We start from the raw sequence: 14,220 nt of genomic DNA on the forward strand, positions 1-14,220 counted from the left end.
TTTCTCTATTAATCTTTTGGCTATACATTCTTTTATTATTCTCTTAATACTTATCCTAGAGATTACGTTATGCATTCTTGGATTTATTATACTTAATTTAAATTTTAGCACTTTCACTACTTCTCAGATGATGCAGAAAAACCTTATAGTATTTCAGCTCTATGTTTCTCTTGTTCTTTGTGCTATTATTGTCATATATTTTACTTCCAAAATGTCCGTTTGATTCTTTTTTTAAAAACTCTGAATCTATTGAAATGCTGTATTTTATGCATGTAATGCACGCTTTCTACCTTTGTTTGCCAACCACTCCTCCCCGCCCCCCGCCAGGTATTTTGGAAGTGTGCTATGCTAATTTTTTTAGATTAACATGTAAAAAATTTAGCATAGTGGTGCTTATTAAATTACCTTGCTGGTAAAAAAAAAAAAAATTACCTTGCTGGTGGAGGGTGTGATTGGCAAACGAATGTAGAAAGCTTGTGTTATTTGTGTAAAAATATGGTACATGGATTTTTTTAAGCAAGTTTAATCTTTTCCTCTGTTTTCTTGAATTTATTAATCGTAATTATTTTATAGTCTTCTGTCTGCTAACCTCAATATCAATTTCCCAGTAGACCTGTTTATGTTTCCACTTTTTTCTCTTTTCAGAATTTGATCTACTTTTTAGCATACCTCCTAGCCCCCAGGTGTCTGTCAGTTTGTTGTACTGTGGGGGCTTGGGTGTTGTTGTGATGCTGGAAGCTATGCCACCGGTATTCAGATACCAGCAGGGTCACCCATGGAGGACAGGTTTCAGCTGAGCTTCCAGACTAAGACAGAGTAGGAAGAAGGACCCGGCAGTATACTTCTGAAAAGCTTTAGCCAGTGAAAACCTTATGAATAGCAGCGGAACACTGTCTGATACAGTGCTGGAAGATGAGCCCCCCAGGTTGGAAGGCACTCAGAAGATGACTGGGGAAGAGCTGCCTCCTCAAAGTAGAGTCGACCTTAATGACGTGGATGGAGTAAAGCTTTCGGGACCTTCATTTGCTGATGTGGCACGACTCAAAATGAGAAGAAACAGCTGCAAACATCCATTAATAATCAGAACCTGGAATGTATGAAGTATGAATCCAGGAAAATTGGAAATCGTCAAAAATGAAATGGAACGCGTAACCATTGATATCCTAGGCATTAGTGAGCTGAAATGGACTGGTACTGGCCATTTTGAATCGGACAGCCATATAGTCTACTATGCTGGGAATGACAACTTGAAGAGGAATGGTGTTGCATTCATCGTCGAAAAGAACGTTTCAAGATCTACAACGGTGTCAGTGATAGGATAATATCCATACGCCTACAAGGAAGACCAGTTAATATGGCTGTTATTCAAATTTACGCACCAACCACTAGGGGCAAAGATGAAGAAATAGAAGATTTTTATCAGCTGCTGCAGTCTGAAATTGATTGAACATGCAATCAAGATGCATTGATAATTACTGGCGATTGGAATGCGAAAGTTGGAAACAAAGAAGAAGGATCAGTAGTTGGAAAATATGGCCTTGGTGATAGAAACAATGCCGGAGATGGAATGATAGAATTTTGCAAGACCAATGACTTCTTCATTGCAAATACCTTCTTTCACCAGCATAAACGGCGACTATACACATGGACCTCCCCAGATGGAACACAGAGAAATCAAATTGACTACATCTGTGGAAAGAGATGATGGAAAAGCTCAATATCAGCAGTCAGAACAAGGCCAGGGGCCAACTGGGGAACAGACCATCAATTGTTCATATGCAAATTCAAGCTGAAACTGAAGAAAATCAGAACAAGTCCACAAGAGCCAAAATACGACCTTGAGTCTATCCCACCTGAATTTAGAGACCATCTCAAGAATAGATTTGATGCATTGAACACTAGTGAATGAAGACCAGATGAGTTGTGGAATGACATCAAGGACATCATCCATGAAGAAAGCAAGCGGTCACCGAAAAGACAGGAAAGAAAGAAAAGACCAAGATGGATGTCAGAGGAGACCCTGAAACTTGCTCTTGAGCGTCGAGCAGCTAAAGCAAAAGGAAGAATTGATGAAGTAAAAGAACTGAACAGAAGATTTCAAAGGGCCTCTCAAGAAGACAAAATATTATAATGATATGTGCAAAGATCCGGAGATGGGAAACCAAAAGGGAAGAACACACTCGGCGTTGTTCAAGCTGAAAGAACTGAAGAAAAAATCCAAACCTCGAATTGCAATAGTGAAGGACTCCATGGGGAAAATATTAAACGACGCAGGAAGCATCAAAAGAAGATGGAAGGAATATACAGAGTCATTATACCAAAAAGAATTAGTCGATATTCAGGCATTTCAAGTGGTGGCATATGATCAGGAACCGATGGTGCTGAAGGAAGAAGTCCAAGCTGCTCTGAAGGCATTGGTGAAAAACAAGGCTCCAGGAATTGATGGAATATCAACCCAGGTGTTTCAACACCCAGATGCAGCATTGGAGGTGCTCACTCGTCTATGCCAAGAGATATGGAAGACAGCTTCCTGGCCAACTGACTGGAAGAGATCCAAACTTACGCCTATTCCCATCCCAAGAAAGGTGATCCAACCAAATGTGGAAATTATAGAACAATATCATTAATATCACATGCAAGCAAAATTTTGCTGAAGATCATTCAAAAATAGCTGCAGCAGTATATTGACAGGGAACTGCCAGAAATTCAGGCCGGTTTCAGAAGAGGACATGGAACCAGGGATATCATTGCTGATGTCAGATGGATCCTGGCTGAAAGCAGAGAATACCAGAAGTACATTTACCTGTGTTTTATTGACTATACAAAGGCATTCGACTGTGGGGATCATAACAAACTATGGATAACACTGTGAAGAATGGGAATTCCAGAACACTTAATTGTGCTCATGAGGAACCCTTACATAGATTAAGAGGCAGTTGTTCGGACAGAACAAGGGGATACTAATTGGTTTAAAGTCAGGAAAGGTGTGCGTCAGGGTTGTATTCTTTCACCATACCTATTTAATCGGTATGCTGAACAAATAATCCGAGAAGCTGGACTATATGAAGAAGAACGGGACATCAGGATTGAAGGAAGACTCATTAACAACCTGCATTATGCAGATGACACAACCTTGCTTGCTGAAAGTGAAAAGGACTTGAAGCACTTCCTAATGAAGATCAAAGACCACAGCCTTCAGTATGGATTACACCTCAACATAAAGAAAACGAAAATCCTCACAACTGGACCAATGAGCAACATCATGATAAACGGAGAAAAGATTGACATTGTCAAGTATTCCATTTTATTTAGATCCAGAATCAACACCTATGGAAGCCGCAGTCAAGAAATCAAAAGACGCATTGCATTGGGTAAATCTGCTGCAGAGGATCTCTTCAAAGTGTTGAAGAGCAAAGATGTCACCCTGAAGACTAAGGTGGGCCTGACCCAAGCCATGGTATTTGCAATCGCATCATATGCATGTGAAAGCTGGACAATGAATAAGGAAGACTGAAGAAGAGTTGACACCTTTGAATTGTGGTGTTGGCGAAGAATATTGAGTATACCATGGACTGCCAAAAGAACGAACAAACCTGTCTTGGAAGAAGTGCAGCCAGAATGCTCCTTAGAGGCAAGGATGGCGAGACTGCGTCTTACATGCTTTGGACATGTTGTCAGGAGGGATCAGTCCCTGGAGAAGGACATCATGCTTGGCAGAGTACAGGGTCAGGGGAAAAGAGGAAGACCCTCAACGAGGTGGATTGACAGAGTGGCTACAACAGTGGGCTCAAGCATAACAACGATTGTAAGGATGGCTCAGGACCGGGCAGTGTTTTGTTCTGTTGTGCATAGGGTCGCTATGAGTCGGAACCGACTCGACGGCACCTAACAACAACAACAACAACAACATAGCCAATGATGAGTCTATGTAGCAGAGGTTAGCAAACTTTAACTTATGGGCCAGATCTGTCCTGTGACCTGTTTTTGTTCAGCTCCCAAACTAAGAATGGTTTTTACATTAAGAAGAAAAAAATGTGCAGCACAGACTGTATGTGGCCTGCAAAGCCTAAAATATTTACCATCTCATCCTTTACAGAAAGAATTTGCTGAATTCTGATCTAGAGAAGAAATAAACAAGGCTTACCACCACCTTAATGTACATTAGACGGGTTCATACAATAAAAAAGTAGGGAGGGAAAAAAAATAAAAAGCTGACTTAGGAAGTTCAGGTTAGAACAAACCCAGAACCATTAAATGAAACCATTGAGTAGTCAGAGGCAACTGCTAAGAGCAGATATTTTCTGTTACTTTTCTTGATTTCTGGGAAACGTGCAACATATAACCAAACCAAAACCAAACCCACTGCTGTCGAATCGATTCTGACTCATAGCAACCTTACAGGACAGAGTAGAACTGCCCCATAGAGTTTCCAAGGAGCGCCTGGTGGATTCGACCTGCTGACCTCTTGTTTAGCAGCTGAAGCACTTAACCACTACACTACCAGGGTTTTCCGTGCAACATATAGGTGAGCAAAATTTGAATGTAGCCCAGAATCAAATCTTCTTGTGGTAATTCCATTTCTAGGTCTCTAACATTTATATTTTTTGGTATCAGATAATCTTGGTGTGCGTGTATGTATATATGTGCCCACCTCTGTATGTTCCGCCTCACTCCCACCCACAGCAGGGCTATATGTGTAGTGTCTGTCTGTAAAGTAGATAGAGGAAAGACCCTCTTGTCAAATAATTTTTACATGACTAAAATATTTTTTATAACACTTCTTTGAATTTTTATTAATTGGAAGTAGGCATCATCTTAAGTTAAAGATATTCTAATGGAACTATGCTGGCTATCTCATAAGGCAACGTAATGAAGGGCTGGTGTCATAAGTATTTGAAAGCAAACCAGAAAGTCAGATGTGCAAAAAGATCACTGTCTCTAGATTGCCAGCAAGATTAACATTCTCTTTTAGTTTTCAATACCTTAAATAGAACTAACGTGATGTCAGTAGATAGCCATAAAACTGCTGCCGTCGAGTCGATTCCGACTCATAGCGACCCCATAGGACAGAGTAGAACTGCCCCATAGAGTTTCCAAGGAGTGCCTGGCGGATTCGAGCTGCCGACCTTTTGGTTAGCAGCCGTAGCGCTTAACCACTATGCCACCAGAAAAAAAAAAAGCCATAGGATAAGTCAAAAAGCAGAAGAGAGTACTGGCTTGGGAACCAGGTAGCTTGCTAACAGAAGTGGCAAACCATATATGACCCCAGAAAAGTTTTACTTTGCAAAAGTTATTTTCTTCTTCATTTTTTAAAGTGAGATATAAACATCTACCTCTTATTTCCTAGTGTAAGATTTTACTAATTTGTGTTCTTTTAGGAGCTTTGTGCATTTTATCTTTCCAGTGATTAAAGTAAACGGTTTAGTGTTGTTCACATTAGACTTAAGAGAAAAGTGGTGAACACAACAAAAGAAATACAGAAAGACAATTTATATATAATTATTAATTGACAATGATTTCAGATCATTCTTATTAACTGATTAAAATAGATCCCAGTGTCACAGTTTCCTGGTTTAAAACAAAAAAATTGGTTGTGTGCATCATCTTTTTACTACTCAATCTATTTTTGTTCCTTTTACACCTTAGATAGCATCTGGTTTGTTTAGCCCATCAGCTAACTTTACTCTTTTCCTCTCTGAGGGTGAGAATATATGACATGTAGCATCATACTCTTCTTGGATTACTCAGAGCTCATTTGGTTCTTAAAAAACTGTTTCTTTTGACTCTTAACCTTGCTTTTTCTGTATTAGAAGAATATTATATCCTTTTTTAATATGGGTCCTGTTTACTTCTTCACATCCTTTATGCTAGTCTTGTTGTATATATTATTGTATCTACATATATTATAAACTCACAATACAATATTACAATTTTTGCTTTAAACAGTCATGTATTTTAAAGAATTGAGAGTTTACTTGAAAGAGCTCCCAGTGGTTAAAACTGGAACAGTTTGAGCAAGAAAAGATTCCCATTATTAAATGTAGAAACACTGAGGCAAATAAATTGTCACAACCATTTGTGGGCAAAAGTTTAAAGAGAAACAGGATATATGCATAATTTCAAGTATCTCTCCCAAGATAGTCATTAATTGAAACAGGAAAATCAGTGGAGAAACTTGACAGAGTCCACCTTAATTAAGAGACCAAAGTTGATGCAGTGAATTGATTTGTGTCCCCCCAAAATATCCATCAACTTGGCTAGGTCATGATTCCCAGTGTTGTATGATTGTCTGCCGTTTTGTCATCTGTTGTGATTTCCCTATGTGTTGTAAATCCTAATCTCTGCCTGTGGTTAATGAGGCAAGGTTAGATTATGTTAAAGAGAATTAGGGTGGGCTATAACACCCTTACCCAGGTCACATCGCTGATCCTGTGTAAAGGGAGTTTCCCTGTGGTGTGGCCTGTATCACCTTTTATCTCTGGAGAGATGAAAGGGAAATGAATAGAGATTGGGGGAACTCAGACCACCAAGAAAGCAGTCAGGAGCAGAGCACATCCTTTGAAGCTGGGGTTCCTGTGTGGACCAAGGGAAGATTGATAACAAGGACCTAGATAACTAACACAGTTGATATCGCCAGTAATAAGACATATCAACATCATGTATCCCCTGATATGACACTATGAGGACACATCACTGTTGTGGTGCTCTTGCAAAAAAAATAAAAATAACTCTAATTATGAGGAAATATCAGACTGACTCAAATTGAAGAACATTATATAAAATGGCTAACCAGTACTCTTCACCTGAACGTGAAGAAAATAACAGAATAAACAAATAACTGGTAAACAACATCATGATAAATGAAGAAATTGAAGTTGTCAGTGATTTCATTCTACTTGGATGAATAATCAGCACCCATGGAAGCAGTAGTCAAGAAATCAAAGGACATGTTGCATTGGGCAAATCTGTAAAAGACCTGTTACAGTTGTGTTGCTTAATTTTTAAACATTTGGGGATTTTCTAGATACCAATCTGTTATTCTCTCTTTAAATTTCTTTAAAAAGCACAGATGTTACTTTGGTGACTGAGGTGCACCTGATTCAAGCCATGGTCTTTTTAATCGCCTCATGCATGTGAAAGCTGGACAATTGAAAAGGAAAACAGAAGAAAAAAAATTGATGTATTTAACTGCGGTATTGGCAAAGAATATTCACTATACTGTGGACTGTCAGAAGAGTGAACAAATCAGTCTTAGAAGAAATACAATTGGAATGCTCTTTAGAAGCAAGGATGGAAAGACTTTGGCTCTCTTACTTTGGACACGTCATCAGGAAAGACCAATCGCTAGAAAAGGACATCATGTTTGTTAAAGTAGAGGGTCAGCAAAAATGAGGGAGACCCTCAATGAGATGGATTGGCACAATAACCAAAACAATGGATTCAAACATACCAATGATCATGAAGATGATGCAGAAATAGGCAGCCTTTCCTTCTGTTATACATAAGGTTGCCATGAGTCAGAGCCAACTCAGTGGCACCCAATAACAACAGCTCTTCAAAAGTGTCAAGGTCATGAAAGATAAGGAAAGACTGAGGAAGAGCCACAGATTGGAGGAGACTGAGGCAATAGGACAGCTAAATGCAATATGGGATCCTGGGTTAGATTCTGACACAGAAAAAGGTTATTAGTGGGAAAACTGGTGAAATGCAAATAAAGCCTACAGTTCAGTTAATAATAATTTTTCCAGTGTTAGTTTTGGTTGTTGATCTATATTATACAGGATGTTAACATCAGAGGAAGCTGGGTGAAGGCCATATGGTAATATCTGTACTATTTTTGAAACGTTTCTGTAAGTCTAAAATTATTTCAAAGTAGTATTTTTTTAATCGACTAATTTTGAGTGTACTTTCCATACAGTAAATACACAGATATTAGATGTGTAGTCTAATGAAATTGGACAAATTATCCCTGTAAAGCCAACAGAATGGAGTGGTTGGTGGAGGGGATAGGGTGCAAGGAGTAGGAGAGGAAGTGGCATTTCTTTGAGTATACCTTTTTGGATAGTAAATATTTTATGTATTTAAAAAAATTGAATCAGTATGTTTGGGGGGAGACCTTGAAATCAAATGCAAAGAGAGACAGTAAACCCAACTATGTTTCAGAACACACTGAGGAAAAAAAAGAACTAATGTAAGTAACTTCTTGAAAATAGTATTTTAACTGTATATCCTCAGTCTGCTTTGGGAGAAGGAAACTGCAGATAAATCTTGAACTCTTCTTAATAGGTTTGTTTCATACTGGTATAGCTGTGACTGTTCTGGAACTATGTGTAAAAGAATTAATTGGACAATGAATAATGCTGATATTGGGAGTTAGGGTTCTAACTGTGAAAGAAAACCCATTGCCATGAGTCGATTCCGACTCATAGCGAGCCTATAGAACAGAGTAGAACTGCTCCATAGAGTTTTTCAAGGAGTGCCTGGTGGATTTGAACTGCCGACCTTTTGGATAGCAGATGGAGCTCTTAACCACTGTGTCACCAGGGTTTCCACTATGAAAGAAGGAACAGAAAACACAGAAATATGGAATTGAGGAAGGAAGAACCCTATGGAGTTAGGTAGGGATTGGATAGGAATTAGAGATATCAAAATGAACTAATTTATATGTATGTAGAATATATGTATACTGCACATACATGTATATATATCCTAGCTCTGTCCACTGCAACGTTCTAGTTGCAATGATACTCTAGTAGCAGTGAGCACACCTAGCACCCAGATCTTGAATTCTCCACCAAAAGGAACAAAGACTCCTTGGAGGAATGGCTGATCCTATTGCTGGGAAAGAGAAGGTAATAGACAAGACTAGAACATATAGTGCCAGAAAGTAAGAAAGCACTTTAAGAAAAAAATGGGGGCTCCACCAGCCAACTCCGGGATAAGTTGAGCATCAATATAAATAAAGACAGTAATGGATTATAATGCATAGAATAAAATAGGAATTCGTAATTTCTATGGTGGTGGGTGGATGAATGGGAAGAGAGGGCTCTTCTTTGTAATAGAATCCTGACTGATTAATGTGGAAAGAGTGGTTGAGTTGGAAAAATGAGCATTTTACAGTCATCATACGGAAGATTGTTTTAACCTAGAGTATTCACTGGTTGCAGAATCGAGGGGAAGAGTTTGATGAGGAGCAGGATGTTTCCAGATTAAGTGTGGGGAGATACTTTTAAGTGCAAGTGTAAAATGCAAGGTGGAAAACAGTAATTATAACCATATGCACTGGAGAAACCTGACAACACCTTGAGTGGGTGATCACAATTAATACAATGAGGTATGGACATCATATACCTAGATACGATACCCTGAAAGGACACATCATTTTTATAGTATTTTGGCCAGAAATGGTATAACCTGAATCTAATCATGAAGAAATAATCAGACAAGCACAAATTTAGGCGCATTCTATGAAGTACCATGGTGGGGTGGTGGTGTTACTAGGTGCCATCAAGTTGGTTCCGACTCATAGCGACCCTGCGTACAACAGAATGAAACACTCCCTGGCCCTGCGCCATCCTCACAATCCTGTATCTGAGCCCTTTGTTGCAGCCACTGTGTCAATCCATCTTGTTGAGGATCATCCTCTTTTTTGTTGACCCTTTACTTTACCAAGCATGATGTCTTTCTCCAGGGACGGGTCCCTCCTGATGACATGGCCACTAGGGTGGCTATAATAAAAGAAGCAGATAATAACAGATGTTGTCAAGGATGTGGAGAAATTGGAACTCTTATACACTGTTAGTGAGAATGTAAAATCGTTTAGCCACTTCAGAAAACAGTCTGGCAATCCCTCAAATGGTTAAACATAAAGTTACCATATGAGCCAGCAATTCCCTTCGTATGTACCCAAGAGAAATGAAAAACCTATGTTCACACAAAAATTTGTACACAAATGTTTATAGCATCATTATTCATAATAGTCAAACGGTGAAAATAAACCAAATGTCTATCAGCTGATGAAAGGATAAACAAAATGTGATATATCCACACAATGTAATATTCAGCCACAAGAAGGAACAAAGTATTGGTACATGCTAAGTATTGATACATGCTTAAAAACATTATGCTAAAAGATAGAAGCCAGTCACAGAAGACTACATACTACGTAATCCCATTTATATGAAATGCCCAGAACAGGTAAATTTGTAGAGACAGAAAATAGATTAGTGGTTGTTTAGGGCTGGGGTCAATGTGGGAATAGGAGGGTGATACCCAAAGGGTATGGGGATTCCTTTTGAGATGATCAAAATGCTCTGAAATTGACTGGGGCTATGATTTTACGTATCTGTGAATACACTAAAAATCATTGAATTCTGTTTTAAGTGGATAAATTGTATGAAATGTGAATTCTATCTCAATGAAAGTGTTATATACCTAAAAGAATGTAGCTGTTCAAATTTGTTGATCAGTATCGCAGGGCTCAGAGACAGGCAGAAAACATTTTGGGAAAAGATTCATATGTAAGCAGGATTTAAGTGGATGGATCCACTTCGTCCATTACAGTAAGTGGCACAAGTTCATATTAACCAGCAATTTAATTGGAATGTGTAATTGGAATGTCATTAGTTCTTTCCGGGACTCACTTAACAGAGCACAAGTGATATGCTGTTTTTTTTTTTTTTAAACCAGTTATTGAGGTACAATTTATATACCATAAAACCTACACATTTCAAGTGTACATTTTAGTGATTTTTAGTAACTGTACAGAATTCTGCAACCATCACCATAATCTAGTTTTAGAACGTTTTGTCTTGGTTCTAAAATTCGCTAAAGCCTGTATTGAAGATGAGTTCCTTCACAGATGTTTTGAGGTGGTTCTGACCCTCTTAATGAACTCATTTTAAGTATTTCACAGCTATTCTCTTGTGTCTTCTTAATATATATTACCATTCTTTCGTACACTAAGAGAGTTTGTCTCTTCTTTTCCAACACATTAACTATCATGTTTATAATTTATACTTGTATTACTTTTTTGAGAATTTCCACAACAGTGTTAGCTGTTAACTGTGATACCAGTTTAGCAAACTTTCTTGATCCTGATTAGCATTTATTTGCAAAAGACACTCTATCATGTTGAGGACTTTTCTTTCTAATTTTGACTTCCTAAGAATTAGGTCCTTTGCCAACTGAATACATTTAGAGTTGGACTCTTCCTGCATTTTCAGCATTTATTGAGAGTTTCCATATTTTTTTCCCTGTGACTTTTTAAAAAGGTGGAAACTTATGAAATGCTTTCCTGGTACCAAACTCTTTGCATTCTTGGGATAGTATATTTTGTCCAAGTGAAAGTTTCTTTTAATACCCTATAAAATTTGGTTTATTAGTTTTATTTAGAGTTTTCTTTTCTCTATTTATAAATGAAATTGGTACCTAACTTTCTATTTTGTGGTGTTTGTGAGGTTTTAGCTGGAGAGTTATATACTTTTTTCATCAAATTAATGGGAGTAGCATCCCTATTATCCCACTTGTATCCCGGAAAATTCTCCCTGGTAAAACTATTTGCCACTGAAGAGTATTTTAAAGATAATTTATTCTTTTCAGTCTTCCACCATTGTTTGTTTTACTAACATTTTCTTTTTTAGATCAGTTTTAATAATTTTTCTTGGGAAATTGTCCATTTCATTGAGATGTCAAAATTTATTAGCACAAAAAAAATTATTGGCATGGACTTGTATTTGTTGTTTCTTCGTTTATAGTATTACTTAAATTTCTGTGTTTTTCCCCTCTCAACTGTTATAACATCAAATCAGTTCCAACTCATGATGACCTCTGTGTGTGCAAATTAGAACTGCTCCGTAGGGTTTTCTGGGTTGTGACCTTTCAGAAACAGATCATCAGGCCTGTCTTCTGAGGCACCTCAGGGTGGGTTTGAACCACCAACCTTTGGGCTAGTAGATAAGTGCTTAACTGTTTGTACCACCAGGGACTCCTTTTTCTCAGCTATATTACTCAAAAGTAAACCTGCTTCCTACAGCAGAACAACAAAAAGACATCCCAATCGAAAATGGGCAAAGGACGTAAATAGACATTTGCCAAAGAAGATATACAAATGGCCAACAAGCATGTGAAAAGATGCTCAATAATCATTAGGGAAATGCAAATAAAAAATTGCAACAATACCACTTCATGCCCACTTAGATGGCCCCAATTTAAAAAACAGAGAACAGCAGGTATTGGTGAGGAAGTGGAGAAATAAGAGCCTATATTTATTGCTGGTGGGATTGTAAAATGGTACAGCCATTGTGGAAAACAGTCTGGAGGTTCCTCAAAAATTTTAACATGGAATTACTGTATAATGTAGTAATTACACTCCTAGGTATATACCCAGAAGAATGGAAAGCCAGAACACGAACAAATACATGTACACCAATCTTCATAGTGGCACTGTTGACAATAGCCAAAAGATGGAAACAACCTAAATGTCCTTCAATAAATGAATGGATAAACAAAATGTGGTACATACATAAATGAAATATTACACAGCCATAAAGAGAAATTAAGCCCTGATGCATGCTATAAAATCAATGAACCTTGAAAGCATCATGCTGAGTGAAGTCAGGCACCAAAACCAAAAACCAAACCCAGTGCCTTTGAGTCGATTCCGACTCATAGCAACCCTATAGGACACAGTAGAACGGCCCCATAGAGTTTCCAAGGAGTGCCTGGTGGATGTGAACTGCCAACCCTTTGGTTAGCAGTCGTGGCACTTAACCACTACGCCACCAGGGTTTCCAAAGTCAGTCACAAAAGGACAAATATTGTATGATTCCACTTGAATTATCTAGAACAGGCAAATGTATACAGACCTAAGGTTATTAATAGTTACCAGGGGCAGGTGGGAGGGAGAGGTAAAGGGGAAAAGCTTAAGGGACACTGAGCGTCTGTTAAGGGTGATAGAAAAAGTTGGAAATATAATGTTGATGGTTATACAACATGATGAATACAATTTATGTTGCCATATTGTATGTGTGAAGACTGTTGAAATGGCACATGTTTTCTTATGTACATATTTACCACAATTTGAACAAAGTAAATCTGCTTGATTTTTCAGAGTACCAGTTCTCGGAGCATTTTATAAATTTTGTTATATAACGTGATTTTTTTTAATGTTCGGTAAAATCAGTTTTAATGTCCTTTTTTGACATGGTAGTTTACAAATGGTTTTATTCTCAGAGAAACAATTGCCTGGGTTTAATCTGTTAATTTTCACAATGATCCTTTCTTTATTATTTTTTAGGCACGAGATGTACGCACCAACGAAGTGGTGGCCATCAAGAAGATGTCTTATAGTGGAAAGCAGTCTACTGAAGTAGGTTAAGTATATACATTTTTATTGGCATGTTAGAGAAAGACACTAGTTTTAATGGGGTGTGCAGAATTTTTTTACCATAGTGTAACATACATAAAGAGTGCAAATCTTAGTGTATATTTCAAAAGGTTTTCTTTCTCACCAGTAACCACCCTGACAGGGAACACAACAGAGAGTCCCTGACACAGCAGGAGAAAAGTGGGGTGTTGAACTCAAATTCTAGTAAAAGGACCAGACTTAATGGTCTGACTGAGACTGGAGGGCCCCCAGAAGGCATGGCCCCTGGACTCTCTGTTAGCCCAAAACTAAAACCATTCCTGGAGCCAACTCTTCAGACAAAGATTAGACTGGACTATAAGACATAAAACGATACTTGTGAAGAGTGTGCTTCTTAGCTCAAGTCGATACATGAGACTAAACGGGCAACTCCTGTCCAGAGGCGAGATGGGAGGGCAGAAAGGGACAGGAGCTGGTTGAACGGACACAGGAAATACAGGGTGGGGAGGAGGAATGTGCTGTCACATTATAGGGATAGCAACTAGGGTCAAAAAAAAAAAAAACAACAACACATTTTTTCTTTGATCGCAAAGTGAGTGCGCCTACTTCGTTAGAACGTAAAGCCGTAAACAGAACAGTACTGGCATCCTAAAAGGCTCCCAACTTGTGCTCCTTCTTTTAATTTTTTAAACTCTAGTTTAATGTATTACTCTATATTTATCTTAGAGGAATTGTCTTGACTTGAATGAAATAATTTTGCAAATTAAGTAATTGAGTTATAAACTGTATGAATGTAATTTCTTTTAACATTTTTATTGACATCTAATGTAAAAATTACAAATAAATTACAGTTG

The 14,220-nt window shown here is 38.0% G+C and overlaps 1 protein-coding gene across 1 annotated transcript in view; it reads left to right on the forward strand.

Moving 5' to 3' along the window:
* TAOK1 (TAO kinase 1) overlaps positions 1–14,220 on the forward strand; it is a 154,458-nt gene that overhangs the window by 76,516 nt on the left and 63,722 nt on the right. Inside the window, exon 3 of the mRNA XM_003416726.4 lies at positions 13,298–13,369. Coding sequence (XP_003416774.1) covers positions 13,298–13,369 — 72 coding nt within the window. The remainder of the gene's footprint in view (positions 1–13,297; positions 13,370–14,220) is intronic.

This window comes from Loxodonta africana, chromosome 18, assembly GCF_030014295.1.
Source record: "Loxodonta africana isolate mLoxAfr1 chromosome 18, mLoxAfr1.hap2, whole genome shotgun sequence".
Lineage (NCBI taxonomy): Eukaryota > Metazoa > Chordata > Mammalia > Proboscidea > Elephantidae > Loxodonta > Loxodonta africana.